The sequence below is a fragment of the Aplysia californica genome, unplaced genomic scaffold (assembly GCF_000002075.1).
Source record: "Aplysia californica isolate F4 #8 unplaced genomic scaffold, AplCal3.0 scaffold00997, whole genome shotgun sequence".
NCBI classification, from domain to species: domain Eukaryota; kingdom Metazoa; phylum Mollusca; class Gastropoda; order Aplysiida; family Aplysiidae; genus Aplysia; species Aplysia californica.
The window spans coordinates 33,001-55,391 of record NW_004798267.1 but is presented as its reverse complement, the minus strand read 5'-3'; the positions used below and the strand labels follow the sequence as shown (position 1 = coordinate 55,391).

Here is a 22,391-nt window from a genome sequence, read left to right as displayed (position 1 = left end):
ACCCTGCAGACGTGGCTTTGCTCATTTTTCTCCCACAACGAACTTTATCTATTCCCAAAAACCATGCATTGCACCTGCATTGTAAACCATTATTCACTTAGCCGATTGCTTGCGACCAATCAGTAGCCTTCTTTAATACTAACACATGCGTTGTTGGCATGCGTGTGTCGGGGTCGGAAAGGCGGCCTGCACATGTGTGTCTGGGTGCGTGTCGGGGGGCACCAGCGGTCCGGGCGTGGAATGTCGCAGATACAAATGCATCATAGTAGTAGTCTTTTTTTCCCTCTGGCATTTATGATCATTATATTACAATGATTTATAAGCTAATCTAGACGTAGATCTATGTAGTGAATTATGCGCTGGTCTCTAATGAATCTAAAGTTGCTGTATGCTAGGCTAGGCTCTACACAGCAACACAACTTTGTGGCAAACAATCGAGATGACACAGGCGTGCATTTGAACGAATCTGTCTTCTTTTTTGCACAGCTCATAATATGCAGGCATTTCAGGCACCACCTGTTACTTCTCTATTTGCTCAGTGCCTGTAATTATCTACACAAAACCTCATGTTTGCTATAACGAACACTCGGATTCAACAAAATTTTAGGTCAGGCCCGGCGACCTTGTTGAATCCGAGTTCCACTGTACTCATATTAGAATCTGAATCTAAAAATGTAAACTCTTCGTTCTAAATCTGAATTTATTACCTGAGAAAAGTCAATCCGATCAACCATTGTGCACTCAAGAGCTCATTTGAGAGGGGAAGTGACCTAAACAATTTAACAATCAAAAGAGACAACAATAATTACTTCTTTTGTTTTCTATCCAGAGACTAAACTGCTACAGGCAGGCTCAAGAATCTAGATCTCATCTAGACGCTAAAATTTGAAAACATGAATAATGAATGGGTAATTTTTCAAGTTCTCTTAGATCTGGCGGTTCTCAAACTGTTGTTATTCACTTTTTCAATTTTGTGTTTGTATCAGTTCTGAGCCTGTGGCTGTGATCTTATACTTTGGCACGTTAAATTCCCAAAGTCTACTAGATATCTAATCCCCGACTCAGACCGTCAAAACTTTGAGAAGGCGTCTAGAGTCTGGTGTACTAAACTAAGGCCGCCACTTCAAGCAACACAAGGAGTTGCAGGAACATTAATATAAATTGTTTGTAGCCTACAGTGTACTTCGGATTTCAGTGTTTTTCTGTGTTGTTTACTATAGTCCTTGTTTTTAATAAGCATTCAGAAATATATAAATTTAAACATTTCTCAGGCAAGCGATACATATATGGAACAAACTACTGTCTTCTAAATTATTGAATTGAAGATTTCAGCTTTTATGCAAACTTTATTTTAAGTCATTAGCAATTTATTGTATTCTAAGATTATCATTGCAAATAAGGTTCTTAATAATAAGCTTATTGTATGTGGGGGAGGGAGGGGGGACTGAATCTTTGTTTTTAGATCTAACTTCATATGATAAACTACTTCCGGTTCAAGCAAGGAAGTTTGCGGTATCTATGAAAAGCTCAGGGAACGAAGATTAATCTTTGTTAATTTTTTTATTTCAATTATTTGAATTCTCATGCAGCCTTAGATGCTTATTGTCTGTCTCTGACATGGATATTGGGTTGAAAAGGCAGCAAGTAAGTTCGATCTATTCAAATACAAATCTAGATTTAGATCTAGATTCTAGATCTCTCTAGATCTTCTAGATTCTAGCTTGAAATCTACATCTAGATCTAGTTCTAGAGAGTAACGAATCATGAATGTATCCTGCAAGTGATGAGGAAATGAAGTACAGTGGAAACCTCATATACAGGGATGGTGGGAGTAGAGAAAATGTCCTGTTATATCAGATCCCTGTTAAATCAGAAATGCAAGGAAAGTTAAAGCATTTGTGGACTAATCCAGCTGTACTTATTCATTTGCCACAAGTACCCACGACCACGAACAGGGGTTTTGGCACCAATTTTCTCCTTGCCTCCTTAGACCACATCAGAAGAGCTTGGTCCACAGCATCTACATCGGGTAGTCTCATCTTCTTTCGATCCAGAGCAAACTTTCCTTTCGAGTATGCTGCCACCATCTTCTCACTATCCTTGATAATGGTGTGAATCGACCCTTGTGAAATGTCGAACTGACAACAAATCTCTGCCGGTGGAGCTTGCTTTTTGTCAACAGCCTGAATTATTTCGTGGGTTTTTTTGGTCAACTGAAAGGCATTTTCTCTTGCGCCGCGCTTGACATCGTTGGTGACAGTAGACTCATTACGCGTGCGTGTTGCTAGGTTTCGGGCTAGATCGAGGTCTACAGCACACCGCAGCCCTCTCTCGTTTCACGCGCTGCGTGTGCTTGCAGTGGCATGGCTTGCATGGGCTTGCTCCATCACTGCGTTACTTTCTCTCTCTCTCTCTCTCTCTCTCTCTCTCTCTCTCTCTCTCTCTCTCTCTCTCTCTCTCTCTCTATCTCTCTCTCTCTCTCTCGCCCCCCTCTCTCTCTTACTTTTTAATCATTGTTAACGAACTTTGTCCCTGCTATAACCGGTTGGGCTCCGATGGGGCCCTGTTATTGCCGATAACTTTTAATAGAGACAAAGAGTAGGAAAAATCGGGGATTTAAAAAATCCCTGTTATTACCGGATCCCTGTTATTACCGGGCCTGTTATATATGGTTTCCACTGTATAAAAGGAAGTGGCTCTTCTCACCCGGGGTGAGAATAGAAATACGATCTACCTCTCACCCCGGATGAGACTTACCAGCATAGGCTATTCTCACCCGGTGTGAAACAAGTCCTGTTTTTCCTTTATTTTGGAATACTGTCTATCGGTGTGGATGATCAAATTGATAAGCACTATTTCTCCGAACGTTCGGGAAAATAAAGCTGGGCACTATTTCTCCGAACATTCGGGAAAATAAAGCTGGGCACTATTTCTCCGAACACTGTGAAATCACATCCTTTCCGCAAATTTCGGTTATTATCTATAATTATAGTATAGGCCTGCCAAAGATTGTTCGCATACAATAATATATGGTTCAATCGGTCCGAAAAATGTCCGCAGTAAATATTTATAAAGAAACGCTACAGTTCCAAACAGTTTTTCGCTACAGATATGACATGTTGCCTCTGAAGGGTGCTGCTCTTAAACTTAATGTGTTGTGTTCACTCGTATGCTGTCTGGTCTGGATCTACGGAGGGTTATTAAATTGATAATGACACATAGAACTAGCATAGATGTCTGCGTTTGTCGCGGCCGCGACCAATCAATCGTTGCTCGATTTTTTGGTCCCCAGATCGGAGAATAAAAGTCAAAGAAGAAAAAAAGAAAGAAACGAACCTCTTTACTTTTGAAAGAAAGTTCACCTAGCTTCACTTCGTCTCTTTCTCACTTGTTGTCACCACGTTGATTTGTTGAATACGTTACAGTTACTTTTATTTGTGGAGTTTTATTTTGTTAGTGTGTATTTTTTTCTTTCTTGTTATTGTTCTGATGTGTTGTTTTTCTATCAATTTTTTTTTTGATGGGGAAAAAAAGAGGGGGGGGGGTGTATATGGTGTAACGTCATTTAATTTGATGTTCCTTCCTTCATTAGATTCTAAATATATACATGTATAAATATATAGATTTAAATGTGTTATGTTAGAGCGTACGTTCCACCAAAACCAATCACATGTACTGACACTGGCAGGCCCCTTAAATGTGTGCGATTCCATAATTTACTTGTAATATCTTGTACTTTGTTTTAGAATTACGCACATTTAGTGTTAAAACAGCCAATCTTCTTCGGACAGGTGGACTCACGCCCTTATTTCAAATAATATTTGTAAATTTTTGTTGTTGAAATGGGCTGTTCTAATTTTGTTTTTACACTCATCTAAAAATGTCTAGACTAGCCAGACTAGCTCTTGAAAATTGAAATAGAAAAAATAGACCTAAAAATTTGCTCCTGTGTGTGTGTGTGTGTATGCATGCGTGTGTGAGTGTGTCTGTGTGTGGTAGTAAAGTGTGTAAGTGGAGAGTGAGGAGCGTGCGTGTGTTTCTTTTTCGGGCTTTATTCAGTAACAGTTCAAAGTATACAAAAATAGAAACACAGGATCCATTCACTCCAGGGCTCATGAGTCGTTCCTCTCTTCCAGTTTCACTCATTCATTCAATTCCCGTGTTCTCTCCCGCGGCTCATCCCCGTCCGCATGACTTTTACATCCCAACCCCTCCCTCCAGGCACACACAAAGAAAATCTCACTCATTCCCTTGCTCCCTGCGAACCATGGACAATAATATCTATATAGGCAAAACACTGCCTTAGCTGCATTCCTTTCGTTCGTGAGCTGTGGACCAGGCCAGGAGGGTCGGTGTTGTCGTCTTGTGCTGTCGCCTGTGGATACACTCGTACATTCTTCCTTTCACCTGCTCTTTCACTCATACTGTCTCTCCATTCTCAGCTCAGCTCGTCATACGTTCAAAAGTTGCCCACTGATCATGTTTAGTTAGTGTGTGTATAAGTTTGTGTGTGTACATGTGCATGATGGTGGTGGGTGTGTGGTGGGTGTTACTAAAGGTTGTCTGTGGGCGGGCTTGCCATGTGGTGTTCCTTCCCAATCCCAGACCAGAGGCAGAATGAAAGTTGGCGCCGATCTCTCGCAATAATAAATAGGCAAAAAAACACGAGACCATAAGCCGGAAACCGTTTGGAGAAATAAAGATCGGCACTATTTCTCCGAACGTTCGGAGAAATAGTCACTTCGAATAAAAAATTAGGTTATAGCACAAAAGTAAGCTAATTTGATCGTCTTCAAAGATGCTATGGCTATTTTACTTTTCGAATCGAGCCGAACTACGCGGGTCGCCATTTTGTTCTGCCCGGAAGTTCTTGCAAGATCTACTCTTCCCCTCTCTCTCTCTCTCTCTCTGTCTCTTTCAGAATACTGTCTATTGGTGTGGACGATCAGCTTGACTAAAACAAAGTTAAAAAAGGATTTTAAACAAGAAAACTAAATTAATTTGGTTGTCTACAAAGATGCTACGGCTATTTAACTTTCCGAATCGAGCCGAACTACGCGGGTGGCCATTTTGTTTTGCCGGGAAGTTCTCGCGCTACTCCTCTCTCTCTCTCTTTCTCTCTCTCCACTGCCCACAGACTAAATTGCACGCTTAAATTTTAGGTGAACACTAACAGTAGTAATAGATCTAGAACGTTTGTTCACAGCACAGAATTCTATAATTCTGTTATCACAATGTAGAATTCTGTGGTTCAGGGTGAATGCTTCACTGGTTGGCCTAGGCTATAATGGTGAATGCCCACCGGGTGAGAATAGCCAAAAGACTCGCCTACGCTATTCTCACCCGGGGTGAGAATAGAAGTGGCCAAAGTATAAATTGTGTCTCTATCTCAACTATCTGCAAAGCAGACACTTGTCGGAGAACCTTGTCTTGCAGGTGTTGCAAGGTCATCACACAACAGCGGCAAAAAATTGTCACAAGGCCAGACTTGGCCAGACTGTTAGTTAGACTCTAATCCTCTCGAGTCAGATCTGCTCTCAGGACCCTTGAAAAAAGAACATATAAATAACTCAACAACTCTGAACGTCCCCAGACTAAGACTAAGAGTCCTTTTTCATTTTTCTATCTCCACAATCAAATGTGTACTGCTTTCAGAGGCAGGACTGGGGAGTTTATTAGAATTAAAGACTTTGTTTTTATTGTACCCTTGTACCCAACTGGTACTTATTGTAGGTCAAAGGTTCTACAAGTGACAAGTTGCTACTGTCTTGAAATCCTGTTTTGCTTTGTTTCCTCTACAAATGTTTGCTATCTTTCTGTTTCCACGGGTGGTTGGTGGGTCTCTGGTGTGTTTTGTTCCTCTCCTGTCATGCATCTATCATCCTGATCTCTCCTTTTTTGTGTTTGTGTGTACTCTCTTGTAACACCTCTAGTCCTCAGCAATTATTATATGTAATGACCATGTGTTGCAAGTGCCATAAAACTCTTACTAAAACTAAATTTTCATTTTCTGTTTCCTTTGTCAGTCAAGATTATAACAACTTCAGACTTTAAAAAAGATAGATAAATAAACTGGAGGATTTACATTTGCAGTTCTAGTACAAGAAAACGAGTGCCTTTGAATTTTTAAAATAATTTCTCTCCCCTCTTTCAGGTCAGTTTGTGGCTGGAACAATTGTATGGTGATGAAGTTGTACCTGAGTTTGAGCTGAATGCTGACACAATCTCCCACCTGTACCAACTCTCTACTCTATGTAAAAAAAATGACAAAAATGTACAGTTACTTATTGATGACTTACAACAAAAATGTGAAGAATACAATGCTGAAGGTATTGTTCAGTTTTGTTGTATTTAGTAAGTTTCACAACATTGATCCCCTTATTTTGTATTTTAGACTGTGGATAATGTATAATAGCCAAAAGGATGGTGAGAATGTATGGTAGTAAAACTTGATCCTCATGTTGATCTGATTTTTTAAGAAGAAATTCAACCTGTTGGACCCTCTATTTTTCAAAACTATGTACTATGTTGTTTCCAATTAGCAAAAAGTCTGATGCAGATTGATTGAAAAATAAGGTGAATGAAAGTGAAAGCATAGTAAAGTTAAAATTTGTTACTGAACTCTCAGTTTTCAGAAAATTTATGTGAATCAGTTAGAAGGACATTTCCATAGAAAACTCTGCTTTCTTTATAACATTTGTCAATGTTGTAAACCATATATTGAATTTGGTCTAACTTTATCATGAGAAGAGTACTGGCCAAAATAACATTTAAGTAAAACTGGGACATGCTCAAGGTTGATACAAAGGGAGGAGCCGGGGAGGGGGCCTCCAGCACAAGTAAGGATCTGTGACAGGTTAGATATTTCGTGTAACATGTAACTTGATGTTTCCTATTGTTGCACCAGTTTTGTAATTGTCTTCTGGTTGTCTTTGTCTTTAAGCTCAGCGTTTAGCTGCTGTTCTGGGTCGTCTAAGCCTTGGACAAGAACAATTTTCACAGTCTGGCTCCAGCAGTCTTTTGACTCTTGCAAAGCTCGGTGGATCTCTTCATGTAAAAGATGCCTCAGAAACCAGGTGAGGAAGCTGTGTGATGAGAATAAAGGCTGCAACTCCGTGGCTTTGGGACTGCCAGAGTTTCTTGTAATTATAAGTGGGACGTAATTTTCAAATTGTATTTTGTGATAATACCATGATTTCAGTATCTGGCTGGTAGGTTTTGTTGTTATAATATTTTAATAGGGGGTTTTTCTGATTGCTTCATACATGCCTGGTGCTGGGACAAAAAATCACTCATTCACATGACATGCCTTTTTCAAGAGATATTTTTTGTACAAAGTGCCCTTCCCATTTCTTTTGTGGCAGCTATTTCTTGGCATTACAAGAACTGGATGCTGAACTGGACCGTGTGGAAGAACAGCGGAGGGAGGAGGCAAAGCGTCTTAAGCAACTTACTGAGAAATCACACACTGCCATGGTCAAAGTCAACTCTCTGTGCAAGTAAGTTGTCACAAGAGGAAGAAAATACAGTCTAGCATGCTTGTAGCGAAATGGGCAGGGCGTAAAAAATCTTTTTATTTTGAATCTTGCTATCATGTAAGTGTTTTAGTTACGAAGAATATAGTGTATTCAGGACCTGAAAATCTGTTTTCTAGGCGCATGTTGGCAATTTGAGTGCTAGACTTGACTGTATGTTACAATGCAATGTAAACATTAGTGTTATGTAGTGTTTACTACTTGTGTTTTCTAGGATCTTAAACTTTTATTTTGTTCGCAAAATTTCTATCATTATATCATGAAATATGGATTTTGGGGGGTTAACTTCTACTAAATCTATATGTGCTGCAGTAACCCTGTCAAAAATACATTTTATTTGAGACGCATTTTTTTAAATCGTGTTTTCTCAGGTGTGTAGTAGTGTTGGGTCGGGCTCGCAAAATTAGTGTCCGCGAGCAACGAACTACCCGCTGGCACTACCCGCAAACGAGCGGATGGGTAACGAACCGTCCATTTGTGAAGAGTAGTTCGCTACTCGCTACACATCGGACAGAGACAACAGTTCGTTTAGCTAGCGGACGGGCGGAGGGAGAGACTCCATGCATTCGAGCGGGGGGACGGACGGACGAGAGCGACTCCTGACTCCTTCCATTGCATACAACTTACAACCCGCCTCCCCCCCCCCCCCCAAAAAAAATAATTTAAAAAATCACCCTCCCTCCTGCCTCACATTTTAGCTAGGCGTTCATGGCGGTAATTTCTCTCCACCCCCCACTCCCCCCGGCCTTTGCGATAATTGGAACGTACACAGTGTGCCCCACGCACGACGTGAAAGGTTACACACATAGTACTACGTCACCAGCCTCTCTCACTCCCTGTGGCACCGCCAGTGGTTTGAAACATTAGGCCTAATTAACAAACAATAGACCGTGGGCCTAACCTCGCGTCGAGTATCTCGTCTGCTAGAGTTCGTCCGTTCGCCTTCCCGCCCAGTGAATAAAATTGTGGAATAGACCCAAAAAACGAACTGGCTTGAGGTCCGCAGTCCGCTCGCTGAGAGAGTCAAATTGTGGAGCGGACCCATAAAACTAACTGTCTTGAGGTTCGCAGTTCGCTCTCATGGCCGTCCGTTACCCATTCGCTCTGAGTCCGCGAGTAATGAACCCGTCCGTCCGCTCGCCCCATCTCTAGTGTGTAGCAAAGGCTTTCTTTGTAGAATCTACCACCATTTGCACTCCTGCAAAAGCAAATAAGTTTGAAATTTTTGTAAAGCTGCCACTGTTACTAGTCCTATATCCCAGTTCACTACAAGATGACAAAATGGAAATTGGGATTGAAACCATGCCTTTTTAGTATCAGACTTGATAATGCTCCAGTACTTACTGTCAGTGTAAGGGGAAGACTTTCTAGCATTCCATATGTCTTTCTATTCCATGTCATTTATTGCAAATTTGCCAAACTCACAAATCTCATCTATTCTGGACCTGCTATATATCTGTATTTTTGCATGAGACAGAAAAGCCTACGCTTTAGCTGTAGCTGGTCATATCATTAGAATTTATCATGAGGTGAGATGTTCAAAGTGACTAAACTTTTTGGATGAAATACAATGATTATGTTTTAATTTCATGTCATCTTTTGCAAAGTATATAATTGTTTAACTCAGTTGCTTGACCAACATTGACTTCTTTTTCGTTGAAGATTTGTGTTGGTGTTAATGGGTTTTCAAGTTTTTTTCTTACTTAAACCTTGTCTTTTTTCTTCCAGAGCTTTTGAACTTGTAAGGCAGAGGACTGCTATGGAAGTTCCACTAATTGAAAAAAGGAGAAATGACACGTTGTTTTTCAAGAAGAAAACTAAAGCGTATGCAATCGACTTGGCAAAACTTCAAGCAAGTACAATTTTGCTGTCCTCTGTGTCTGTGTATTACAATCTGTTGCTGTCACTATAAAAATGAGTGCCTCCATTTGACACTGCTTTCAGTACAGGTAAAGAACATTGGAGGCACTTATTTTTCTTTTGACAGTGACAATGTTTGCTTTAATATGTTTTTCTACTCCTTTCTAGAAAGATTAAAGTATCGACAAGTGTCCTCCATATATATATGGTCAAAATTGATTGTTTCTTGTCATTGTTTCTGTTTTGAACTCTCTTAACACAATAAAAAATATTATTTCTCTTACAGTTCCTAAGGTTTTGGAATGAATTTGTTAATATTACAGTAGACTCCGCTTAAATGCATGGTGCTACGGAGGGTTCCTTAGCGTGTGTTTAAATGGAGGGTGCGTCTACATGAACCTGTGCAAACGGAGGAAAGGACGCAGTCATCTCATTTCCTTGATATTCTAGTGACCTCTCTTGGGGAGTAGGAGTCACTGGCCTATAATGTGACAACACGTGTCTGTTTAGTGAAGGATTCCTCGACTGCGATTATGGATATAAAGGCGTTGAATGGGTTGGTGTGGAGCAGAAAGATTGATTCAATTTAATGATATGCATCATGAAGTATCAGGAACGGATAACAGGAAAGTGTTGGTGATAGTCATAGCCATAGGGACGACCGCTCAGCCTCGTGGCTTTCAAGTGACCACCCCCAACAGTAAATTCATGGATGGTATCTCATCAGAATCAGATTTTCTAAGAGACTTTTTACTTATGATTCATGGAAAAAGCAGCCTTGGTTATTAGTTCTTCGAGCGCAGCTGATTACTTGACCAATCTTTAATCTTATAGAGGCCTATTTAGTGTTCTACTGCATTCACTTGTGGTGCTAATCATAGGCCCAAGTCTAACTAAACATTTCATGTAGTCGCCCAAACACCAATCAGAAACAATCTCTCAAAAATGCATTTCGAGTGATCGAACACAAAACGTTTCAGTTAACACCCCCACCCCCAACATATCTCCCGACCAGCCCTAGACCTATTTGTTTGTGGAAAGCTGGGTGTGAAAACACTTTTCATCCCTCATTGTTCTGCGTTGGGGGCAGTCTCACCTTAATATCTTGTTGTCTAGGCTTGTCAAAGGTTGTAGCAAAAATTTTCCCTTGTCCAGCTTTACCTGTTGGCGTGTTTCACAGATCAAAGCGTGCGTTTAGAGTAGAGGGAGTGACCATACATTTGACATCTAAATCATACTGAACAAAATCCATCATATGACGAAAGCATGCGTTTGAGCAGAGCGTGCTCATGTATGGCATGCATTTAGGTGGAGACTCCGTACTTTTTGTTGCTTGCAGTGGTACTTTGTGTGTCATGGTTATTGGTGAAAATGTTGACTGTATCAGTTTGAACTTTTTAACTAACCCTTCTGTTTGTTTCAGTCAAGGATAATGTTAGACATTTGGAGTTACTGGGTTTTTCTACATGGTCCCTTTCATTCCACAGACAAATCAAGACAAAATAGACCCTTCAGTGACGCATGACAAGCTAGTCGAAGAATCTGAGGTATTCTTTTCTTTTTGCTTTATATGTTTATAGATTTATTGGTTCCTGTTTGCAAAGAAGAATGCTCACCTGACTTGATCATTTTGGAACTGACCCTTCTTTTGTTTTCAGGCTGTCCAAATGTTATCAAAGTCAATAAATAAAATATTGATAGTGTGCTGGCCCTTTGTTTGGCAAGACTTTTGTTCCATACTTTTACAAAATTCTCTATTTTAATATTTGATTGCTGTCTCTACCTTTTTGCCTCAGTTCTGAAGTTTAGTACTAGCATTTGTGTTCACTACATATTACTCTAAACTTCTCCATTCAGCCTGTGCCATCTTAAAAGTTAGCCTTTCTGGATCGGTAACAACAACAACAAAAGTTAGCCTTTCCATGCTGGAGATGTGGAAAGTAGTTTTTACTTCAGAGGCTAAATGTCAGTCATTATTGTATTTATTCTTATTTGACTTCTTATTTCTTTGTTGATTGTCCACCCTCAGAGACTACAAAAGATGAAAGCTGATCTTGCACCCCTGAAAGAAGAGCTACAATCATACTTATGTCTTCCCCCTGTAAGTACTGAAAAGACACTGATGTAACGGATGAGGATTACTCTTGAGATCAATTTTGTATTTCTTCCCAGCTTGCTTTCGTGAGGAAAAAATCACGAGATGTGCATGAATTTAAACCATATTGGGATTTGCTTGAGCGCTGTCTTTTTTCCTAAACATTTTAGTTATCAAAAAAGTTCTAGCCAAGTGTGCCTGACCGTGGGATCTACATCAGGATTTACTTCATGGTCTGTCACTCTCCCTAAACTGTGAAATATTGTTGAAATACAGTTTTTATACAGTGGGTGCTGCTTTCAAGGTGGTCACATTCAACGAGAAGTCGGCTCCAACGAGGCAATGCTTAATCCCCGATTTTTACCTCTATATCTCTTTGTAAATGTACGTCAGCTCCAACGAGGTTGCAAACAGCCCAAAGTCGCTTTCAACGAGGTCGCTAATAATAAAAACCGAAAAAAAGCTATTAGCGGCCCCAAAAGCGAAGAATTTTTCTCCTTTCTCTCCATCTCACCCGAAGCACAAGGCCTATCCTCGATTCCTAACGCATTGTATTGTTAGATCTAGTGTGCCTCTTAATATTATGGATCCCAAAGCCAAGAGGATGGGCGCGGGTTAGCCATTCGGTAAGGATGGGAGGGGGTGCGTGGGAACGCAATGCAGGCTGTGTGAAAATGGGTGAACTCAGGAAGTGTAGATCTAGATCGAGACCGTCTGGGGGTTTTTTTTTCAATTTTCTTTTTTTCCCCTGATCAGAAAATCCAAGCTCTCGTCTTTACTTCTTTACTTTATGTAGACCTTGGCCTTCGTGTGAGAGGGTATGTTTCCACATGAGAAGTGTTTCGGATTATTTTTATTTTTTTTAAATGCCGAAATGACGGTCAGAACACAGCTCAAACACGCGCACACCGATGCTGTTTGAGATTTTCGTCATCAGGGGAAACAACTGTTTTAATAACTGGTATTGGCACATCATGTAATATAACAATGTGTTTCTTTTCTTTGGCCTTAGTCACGTTCAATGAGAGGTCAGATCCAATGAGGACATCAAGCTAGTCCCGGCAACCTCGTTGAATGCGACACCCACCGTATATATAGGCCTATATATATATATATATATTGAGAGATTTTCACAATGACAGAAAATATTATTGGCCGTCCTTGAAGAATGCATCGATCTTAGTATGTGTCAAAAAGAGATTTGGATTGCAGAAAAATGTTGCACCAATAGGCCAGGGCAATAAATTGGTCTGCTTACACATCATTTGCCCCTTTTTTTTTTATGGAAGAAGATAATGTTTTATGACCATCGTTCTAAGGAGAGCAAGAGTAAGGGAGAGTTAAACTTGAAGGTTTCAAATGGTAAACTTTAATGATATTAGTTTTAGCTGCTTTTTAACTACTTTGCTATTATTTTATTTCAGGACTTATCCGAAACAAAGATCTTGATAGAGCAGAAGAAACGAGAACTGGTAAGGTCTTGATAAATTAATTGAGATATCTTGTGATTTAATTCATATGTATTCTTTCCTTGATTATGCATTTATGGACATTGGTTTGCATGTCTATTTTCATCATAGTCTCATTATGATTTTCTTTTTTGTTCAAAGAACAAGTGTGCGACAGGACCATAGTACCTTGAGACTTGCCCTGGACAGATATATATGGAATAAATATATTTTGTAGTCAGTCTAGCTCCTTCTAAAGCTGTCACATGTTTTTGATTTTATTTCCTATCGATGTTATTTTCACTACATCGGAAAAGACTTGTTTATTTCCATATTTATATTTTTCAGATAATTACCTGATTCAACCAGTTTTTGTTTGACTTTTGGTAAAACTAAATTTCTATAGCTTTATATTATGAATTACAGGGATTTTTCCCCATTTATTCTTTATGCTCTTCAGAATCAACTCGAGAAGGAGTTCGCCAAGAGTGTGGATGTCAATTTCACTTGAAGGCCTCTCTGTGTGCCTGCTGTTTATGTCTTAGGTTCTGTCTCTGAGAGCCTTATAAATGATATATCATCATTGTCATGTCTGAACCTCTGTCTGCTTTGTAATATGATATTAGAGATACAAAGTCTGGTTATCACAATGGTGATATGGGACTCAGTGCTTCACAGGCAGATGACGGTTCAGCTCGCAATGGTCTCTCTGTAGATGTCTTCATTCCTATCGTTGCTCAGTCACGGGCATGCTGTACACAAACATCTTGCCTTTATGTGTCGGCAGGAAGTGCACTGTATAAATTTGTACATTGCAGGACTAAATCTATATTTGTAATTTAAAAAGTGTCTGCATACAGATACAGCACACACAGGAGATGTATTGATAATGCTTAAAAACAAAACATGTCTGTATTTTACTGCCAAAGTTTAGTTTCATGTACTGTTCAAGATATTTCTCTGTAAAAGATAGGTTTGTACTCAGCAAGAACTTTGTAAAATAGTTAAAACTGTCTAAGAAAAGGTAGTGCTTTGTTAGTTTGAGGAAAAAATATTTTGTTGGGTTTTTTTGTGTGTGTGTCTTCTAATAGTAATAGGGACCAATAGCTGTATTTGTACTTGATTATCAATATAAAGTACAGCATAGCTGTCATAGTAACTCTTCAAAGGCTGGGTCTAGGATGCTTTCTCTGCTGATGTTATGTGTTCAGTTTCAAAGTGCATTGTCGGGTTTGCATTTAATGTTTTGTCGTGCAACTGGTCAAAATGAGCCTAGAGTTGAATAGTGTTCTTTGCAAATGACTTGTGTAGGTCTTTTTTTGCATATTGAGAACCTTTTCTAAAGGTGCTTCTACTTTAAGCAAATGAACAAGCATAAGAAATATAAATGCAAGGTTCTACAACAATTTCTGTTTGTAGAGCAGTTTTACAGCTTTTTTTTTTTTACCCCTGAACTTGAATTTAATTTTATTGTGTCTAACGCAAGATAACAAGGTCTATTTTGTTTTCTGTTGAAACTGTTTGTTGAGACACATACTCAGCTGTGAAAAGTTTGAAAATTAGTGAGCGCAGAAGAATCACAAATAATGAGAAATGGGACGTGTTCATGTCTGTGATCTGGATTATACCTCTTCAGTGTCATGCCCAATTCATCATGTTGATAGTTTGGGGCTGGGAGTGGAAAGGGTCTGTTTGGGATTTATGACTAGATAAAATCAGTTTTATATTCTATGTATGTACTATTACTACTATTCTTTACTTCCAGCAAACCTGAAGGTTTTATTATTGTTTCCTGTCCTAGCACAGTTGTGTTGCGTAGGTTTGAGTTTGTTTTTTTAAACTGTGACGAGGAATTGACTCTGTGTCTAGTGACTCGTGTTTGGATAGTTGTTTTACGAAGTAGAAATTGAGTTTTCTAGTTGTTACTTGGTTCAGGGCTAGCTCCTGAAATGTTGTGAAGGAAGGTACAGATGTGTGTGTATGAGTATGAGAGAGAGAGAGAGAGAACCCCACTGTTGATTGTTAGTGCTGACAAAAGAATGTTGATGCTTGTACTTGTATCTTAATGGTAAAGGATTTAATTGGTTTTAAGCATATTCCTGTCATTATGCTTGAAAATGTGTTTGTGGTATCATGTACAGATAATAAATTTATACTTGTTGAGTTCCATGCCATAACTTCTCTCTGTGTCCATTTTCTGTTTTCTTTTCCATGTAGTTCTAATGTATCTAGATCTATGTTTGACAGTGGGTGGGTGGCGAGTGCTCTGGTGTGGTTTTCTTCTTCTTTCCTATCAAACATCTATCGTCTTTATCTCCCCTTCTTCTTTTTGTGTTTGTTTCTCTCTTGTAACACCTCTAATCATAGAGTTACCCCCTTTTAGACTAGAGTCCGTACGAGGTTACGTGACACGGACACATTTGAGTTTGTTGGCAGACATTTTTAATGTGGCTAAAAAGTTTGTTTACATGTGAGTGGGCGTGTCTCTGCTCTTAGTCTTACGTGTTTTATTTGATTTTAACGTTATGTTTTGATTCAAAGCGATTCTTTTAAAGGTGCAAGCATGTGAAACCTCTTGTCCCTTTCTGGATCAACGTCTTACTGGTTCTGTCAGGCAGTTCAGTGATGTCTGTTTTCTTTTATTACATCATCTATTTTTACTGCATAATATGTCTTATAGACACAAATAGTCACTCCGGGTTTCTTTTTTAAAACATAAAGAGCCATCAGTAAGGTTCTGGGCCATGTGAAGTTAAGGTTGACTAGCAGCTAGATCTTTTTCACAATGGGCAGGAAATTTCTTTATCAAACTGAAACAGTGTACTTTTTATTGTTTTGCTTTATTGAATGTTGTCCAAAAACACCTTAGTAAAGGTTTTTGTTTCAGTTATCACTACATTGAAAAGAAAAACAATTGACTAGGCTACAAAACAACATTTAAGTTCACTTTTTTTAAATCATTAGTGAGTCCAGAGTTGTCACAGTTGTTTTACTAATGTCCAAAATTAGACTTACTTAAAACAGCAATATAAGGAGCTTTAGTTTAAGTGCTGTATATATGGTCTACTTTAGTTCTTAAAATCAATATAAACCAAAGTTTAATACCGACATAAGAAAACACTGCTTATAATTTAGTATACTTTTTTAAAAAGTGAACATATGAATGAAAAATACAGTTTCCTGTTCAAATGTCACAAGGGAAAGTTTAACTCGATTTTAAAAATACCAGTACATGTATTCATCATTTGTTTGACTGAATTTGCTTTATCAAGAGCTGAGGGGGGCTGGGGGGGGGTGGTGTTGGTATTGGGATTCGGGAGGAGAGAGAGGGTGGGGTGGTTATGGGAGGTTCCCATGACACCCACACCTTTTTATACTTCTTTTTAAAAGTTCTATAGACCCTATAGGCTTTGCTTCGGTCAATAAGAAATAAACTACCTCGTTGATAAAGTGCTGATGAAGAAATAAAGGTTGTTGTTTTTTTCTTCTTTTTTTTAAAGCCCATATCTCTATCTCTATCTGTTTAATAATACATTTATTTGTAGATCTAGTTGTAGAAAGAACGCCGTATTATTGCAATTTAGTAATTTAGATATAGTACGCCACGGCGCCCATGTAAAAAAAAAAATCAACAAGAACCAAGCCTCGCCTATCGTGTATGAGAGAGAGAGAGAGAGAAAACATGCCTAGCCCATTGCTTTAGCATGAACTCCTTCACACAACTTGCCACAAAAAACATGGCGGACGCCGCTGTCAAATGTGGCCATCGCGCAGCAAAGCGAGAGAGGGGCGTGCTGTATCTAGTACTATAGTGTACATCTATGCCTCTAATCTTCAGCACTTATATGTGACCTTATTGTGTTGCGAGTGCCGTAAAACAATACATGTATTATGCAGTTCAAAATTGTCAAGGGTGTATTATATTATATGGCAAACGCTGTCTCTCTCTCTCTCTCTCTCTCTCTCTCCCTCCCTCTTTCCCTCTCTCCCTCTCTCTCTCTCTCTCTCTCTCTCTCTCTCTCTGTTTAGTTTTTCTGCCGCCTTCGTTTTATCTGTTCCCGAGGTCCTTCTGTCTAGTCTGCCTACCAGCAGTTGTTTGTTCTTTTTATAGTGTTCATCAAGATGTTTATAAAAAATTTACCCCCCGGGGCAGTGCCACTGATTGTAGTGTCTTTAGGCCATTCCCAAAGGGGCGACATTTCTCGTTTAAGCACAGTAGAATTGTAAATGGGCTGACTCATGTCACGCTCTTAACTGTGCCTGATCTACAACCGGGAACTGCTGCTTTTTCTTTCCTGATCCTTACTATTGTCATTTTCCTCTACTTCTTTTGTATGTTTGTCTCTCTCTTGTGACCTGCTATTTCCGGGGTGCCTTGATTGTCAAAGCAGACCTTGTGCTGTTGAAGCTAGAGAGGTGAGCAGTCTAAATCTGATTCCCTGTAAAGACTTCTCTGTTGACACCCACCCCTTGGCGCTCATATGACCTTATGCAGTTGCGAGCGCCGTAAAACTCTCTACCATTAAAAAATAAATAAATAAAAAATTGGGTTATGAGCTGTTATGAGTTTGAAATAAAAAGTCGGCTAAGAGACTGTAATAAACTTTCAACAGGAAGGGATTTGAGTCTTGAGTATCATAGATATATCACTTTAGGTACCAACTCTGTATTGCCTTCCATCATCTTGTTTTTCCCCAGCCATGCAGGGCTGTCGTCTTATCTCGATAAGTTTCTGTTTCTGTTCTGCTGAACACCGAAGATCAAATGTTTTGATACATGTATTCTATTTGATCTGCTCATGTTCGAACTGAAAGTCTGCTCAATACTCGAGGGAATTGATTGTTTAGGGTTCCCCACTTTCTGTTATCAGGCTGACCGGCAGGAAACTTCTACTTGGTATTCGCAGCATGTTATAGTCATCATCATCATCAATGCCTTTCACCACTGGCAGGGTATAGACCATCTACAATCTCCTTCCTTTTATCTCTGTCCTGGGCCATCCTTCCAAGCTCGTTCCAAGTGAGCTTCATCTCTTTCATGTCCCTTTCCACGCATATCCTTTTTGTTTCCCGAATCCTACCCCTGCCTTGTGTTCCTTGTGGGTTCCACTGCAGGTACTGTCTTGTGATGTTTCCGCTGGGCTTTTTTAAGGCGTGTCCCATCCATCGCCACTTTCTTAGTCCCATTTCTTCGTCTATATCCTTTTGTCCTGTCTTTTCCCACAGCTCTTCATTTCTTATTCTATCCTGCCACTTAATTCTTAGAATACTCGTCATACACATGTTATAGTGACATGGGCAATTTCGAATTCGGTTCCTTCTAGATATAAATGAACCTTGAGGATAGTGAGCTGTTAGGCTTAATACTCCTTCAGTGCAGTGTGAGTGAGGTAAACTACGAGGCGGTACCGCTCGGATTGTGATAGAACTATGCCCATTCTAATCGGGAAAAAAAGAAAAGAAAAGTTAATGTGAAAAATGACACTTTCGGGATTTCCGCCATCGGCTCCATTAACATGCAGTCAGTAAATGTTTTGGATTTTGGGTTACAAAAGTTGTAGTAAAATCGATTCCCTCAATTCAAAGGGTACACCTTCCAGGGGACTATTGCAGATGGTGCCATCCATCGATTGACATGTGCAGTCGACTCCACTTATGTTGATCTCGCTTGAGTTGATCTTCGGTCAAGTTAATCTTTTTCTCAGATCCCAGCACCTCTTCTTCTTTGCAGTTCCCAACGGTTAAATTGAACTTCGGATAAGTTTATCTACTTTTCACTCCCTCGATGACATCAGCTCATCTGTAGTCGACTGTACGGTTTTTTAAAGACCCTTTTTCCTTTTTTTTTGGTGACCATATTTGTAGGTTACGTTAACATGTTTTGACATGGTGCAAATTGTTATGTTTTCTAGAAAAACGGAACAAGAAAAAGGGGAATAGTTTAGTCTGTGATGATGGTGATGGTGATCATGATGATGATTATTTATGGGGACGATGATGGTGATGCTCTGATGTTGGAAATAATGTGCATAGTAGTCTTAGTCTTAGTGTTGGGTGTGTTTAATTTTGGAGTTATTCAAAAAAGTATGGAGAAAAGTCGCGTTTTGAGAAAACGGCCAATAAAGAACAATAAAATATTGATTTTATGAGGAAGTGGTGTTGAAAACTTGCCCGGTAAGGGAAGAAATTGTTTTTTTCGGGGTTCTTAAGCGATGAAATAGTTGTAGGAGAGGCTGAGGAGGCTGAAAATGCCTACAACTTAAATTCCATAATTTTGAGCCAAATCGGGACTTTGGGGGTGCACCCCCCCCCCCCCCTCTTTAAAGTGATATCAGCAAATTCACCCCGATAGTATATGAATATATGTTACTATATATATATATATATATATATATATATATAAATATAAACACAAAAAAGTGACACACAGTACTGGAGGACCGGAAGCGAAATTGCGTCCAGCAACAACTCAGACACCACGGGCATTAAAAGTCCCCGTCTCAAAAGAGATAGTACCTTTATAGGCCACAATTAATTAAATGGAAAGACAGACCAATTAGTATTAAGTGCAGGAAATGTTATATAAAATTACTTCCATATTCCATCCTCGTGTAATGACACGCGACCGCGAATGGCACTGTTAAGTCTGACTAAGAGTATAATGAAGGCAAAGAGATGTTAAAAAAGTAAAATTAGATATAATCAAATTATGTAAACACACACACACACACACACACACATACCCACACACTCGCAAACACACACAAACTCACATACACACACATAGCTATGTATAACAGTCTTCCACTTAAGCTCTCTCTTATGCGGGGACGAAACAAAAGTGACGTGAGATGGAGACTGGAAGCCTTACTTTTAGCTCTTAGCCCACAAGCCTGAGACTACTTCCACTCTCATAAACTTCTATGATATTTCTTATTTCCCCCTACTTATTATATTTAGACACAGTTAATTTTCCGATTGCAATGGCTGCATTTGTTAACCCCCATTCCCGGTGATCTATGTGGATTCCCTTCACTGCTTCAAGTAAAACAATTTTCTCAATTACAATTGATGTACCGGTACCTAAGTGAACCCGTAAATCTTTTTGAATTTCCCTCCATAGTCGCTGGACCTTCTTACAGTTGTAAAAAAACGTTCTATAAAATCAGGCTCGTTACGGTAATATTTGCAATTTTTAGATTCCTTTAATTTCATTTTGAAGAGTAGTATGTTAGTGGGATAAAAATCATGAATCACTTTCCAATTTAACGTTCTCAAATGTGTTTCCTTAGCGTGATGGACTATTTGTCAAGGTTTTTCATTAATACCAACACCATATTTTCTTTTCCAAATACCTATGCGTCCCTGAAATAAAAGTTGTCTTCCTTGTCATCATTAAAATACTCATCCCTCATCTCATTTGATACAAGCGACTGCCAGATTTTTCCATCGTTGCGATTTTGAAGCCAGAAGTGCCTCCGCCCGGCTCAGGAGAATGGAATCTTGAAAGTTAGTCATGTTTATCATTTTCAAATTCCGTTGTCAAGCTCGTTACACATAACCTTTTGCTTAAATTTTTCAAAAGCCCTTTTATTTTTATTGTTAAAACAGTTTCTCCTCATAAATCTTTTTAAAATTCTGCTCACTTGGCTAAGGACATCTTCTGGTAGCGATATGCTTTGTATTACAAAAAGAAACTGCTTTATTCCAGAAGTTTTAGTGAAGTGTATTTTCCCAAGAATTGATAAACTCTTCTTGCCCATTTCCCAAAATTTCTGAGGAGGATATCGATCCTGGGTTTCCAGTTTTCTTCTAGTTCTTCCGCCGGTTTTGTACTGCCAAAATATACTCCAAGAATTTGAATGTTGGAAAAAACTGAATCGGAAATTCGTCTACAGTTACGACTTGGCCATTTGTACCCATGGCGTAAGATTTATTCAAATTTAAGTGCAGATCTGAAATGACAGAAAAATCATTCAGAACCGACATGGCTTTTCTCAAATCATTGGCATTCCTTAGGAATAATGTTGTGTCATCTGCGTACTGACTAATTTTAATAGACTACAAACCCGGATAGGTGTTTATACCACTTTTGGTGTTGTTCTGAATTACTTTTTTTAAGTTAAAATTTCCACAACAAGAATATATAGTTGAGGTGAAATCGGACAGCCTTGTTGAACATCGTTACTCATTGGAAATGTTTTCGAGACATAGCTCCATTTTTTTACGCACGAGAATCTTTCTGTATTTAATATTTCAATTCACAATTCGAAAGTTTGGACCAAAGCCAAATACACCTAGGCTTTTGATGATACAGTGGGTGTGTACAGAATCAAATGCCTGTTTGAAATCTACCATAAGAATGATTTCTGGTGAATGTGTGGTCTTGTGTCTGTGTAAATATCATCAATCTCTCTTTGAATTATGGATATGTGTCTTCCTTTCAGAAATCCTGCTTGTTGTTTTCCGATGAGCTTATCTATATCAGAGTTAAGACGTATGGATAAAACGATAAAACTTTAGCTAACATCTTGTCATCTGTATTTTTTGTTAGGGAAATTGATCTCCAGTTATCGAAGCTATGTGTGGAGAGACCTTTACCTTTATGCAGAAAAGATATTACTCTTACCCTTTCAGGTGGAGACAGCTTGTTGATCTGGAAGCTGTAGTTATGTTATAACTTTCCATAAGAGAGTCCTTAACATGCTCCCGGAATACTTGATAAAACTCGACTGGCAGACCGTCGCCTCCCAGAGCAGAGCCATGCTTCATTGATTTAAGGGCTGTTGCTGCCTCATCCTCTAGTACTGGGGCATCACAAAAAAAATTTTCATCCTCTGATAATCTAAGAAGATATATGTTATTAGTAAATGCCTCCATACGTTCTGAAACAAATTCAAAAGATTCATCACGACTGTTAACTTTATCGTAAACGTTTTCGTAGAGCATGCCGATTTCTTCTACAATATTCGTTTCCTTGTGGATGCGCTCACCAGGGGCGTTTTTGGATGTTTTTCAGTGGTATTAACGTTTGACCTACTTTACTCCAGAGACAAAAAGTATTTTGAACATTTTTCGCCCTCCTCTACCCATTTTAAACTCGCTTTCAATATGCCCCCCCTCCCCCCGTACTTTCTTTCACTAATCAATTTCCAATTCACTTTTAGACTTTGCAGTCACCTGCACCCAATATTTATTATCAGGATCAGCTGTCAATTTTTCTTCTAAAGAGTTTAGACGTGATTTCAGTAGCTTATGTTGGTATGAATATTCTCTCGCTTTGAAACGACGGTATTGCTAAGATATTTCTGCTTCTTCACATTTGATCATTTCCCACCGTAAATGGGGGGTCAACATCTTTGTATTCATCTCTAGTAGAATGTAGAAGTTTTACAGTTTTTTTTACAATAAGAAGGGTCTTTAAATAGTTCAGTATTTAGTTTATATTGCCACC

The 22,391-nt window shown here is 39.1% G+C and overlaps 2 protein-coding genes across 2 annotated transcripts in view; one reads left to right on the top strand and one right to left on the bottom strand.

Annotated features, from left to right (window-relative positions):
* LOC101846615 (protein FRA10AC1 homolog) overlaps positions 1-1,224 on the bottom strand; it is a 12,483-nt gene extending 11,259 nt beyond the window's left edge. Inside the window, exon 1 of the mRNA XM_005111069.3 lies at positions 708-1,224. Coding sequence (XP_005111126.1) covers positions 708-734 — 27 coding nt within the window. The 5' untranslated portion in view covers positions 735-1,224. The remainder of the gene's footprint in view (positions 1-707) is intronic.
* A 258-nt stretch (positions 1,225-1,482) lies between these two features.
* On the top strand, positions 1,483-15,115 carry LOC101846391 (HAUS augmin-like complex subunit 1). Its single transcript, XM_005111068.3, has 9 exons — positions 1,483-1,644; positions 6,155-6,329; positions 6,944-7,076; positions 7,365-7,499; positions 9,264-9,387; positions 10,883-10,942; positions 11,425-11,496; positions 12,915-12,962; positions 13,399-15,115. The coding sequence occupies exons 1-9, from the start codon at positions 1,618-1,620 to the stop codon at positions 13,447-13,449; spliced, it is 825 nt and encodes a 274-aa protein (XP_005111125.1). The 5' UTR covers positions 1,483-1,617; the 3' UTR covers positions 13,450-15,115.
* Positions 15,116-22,391: the final 7,276 nt, after the last annotated feature.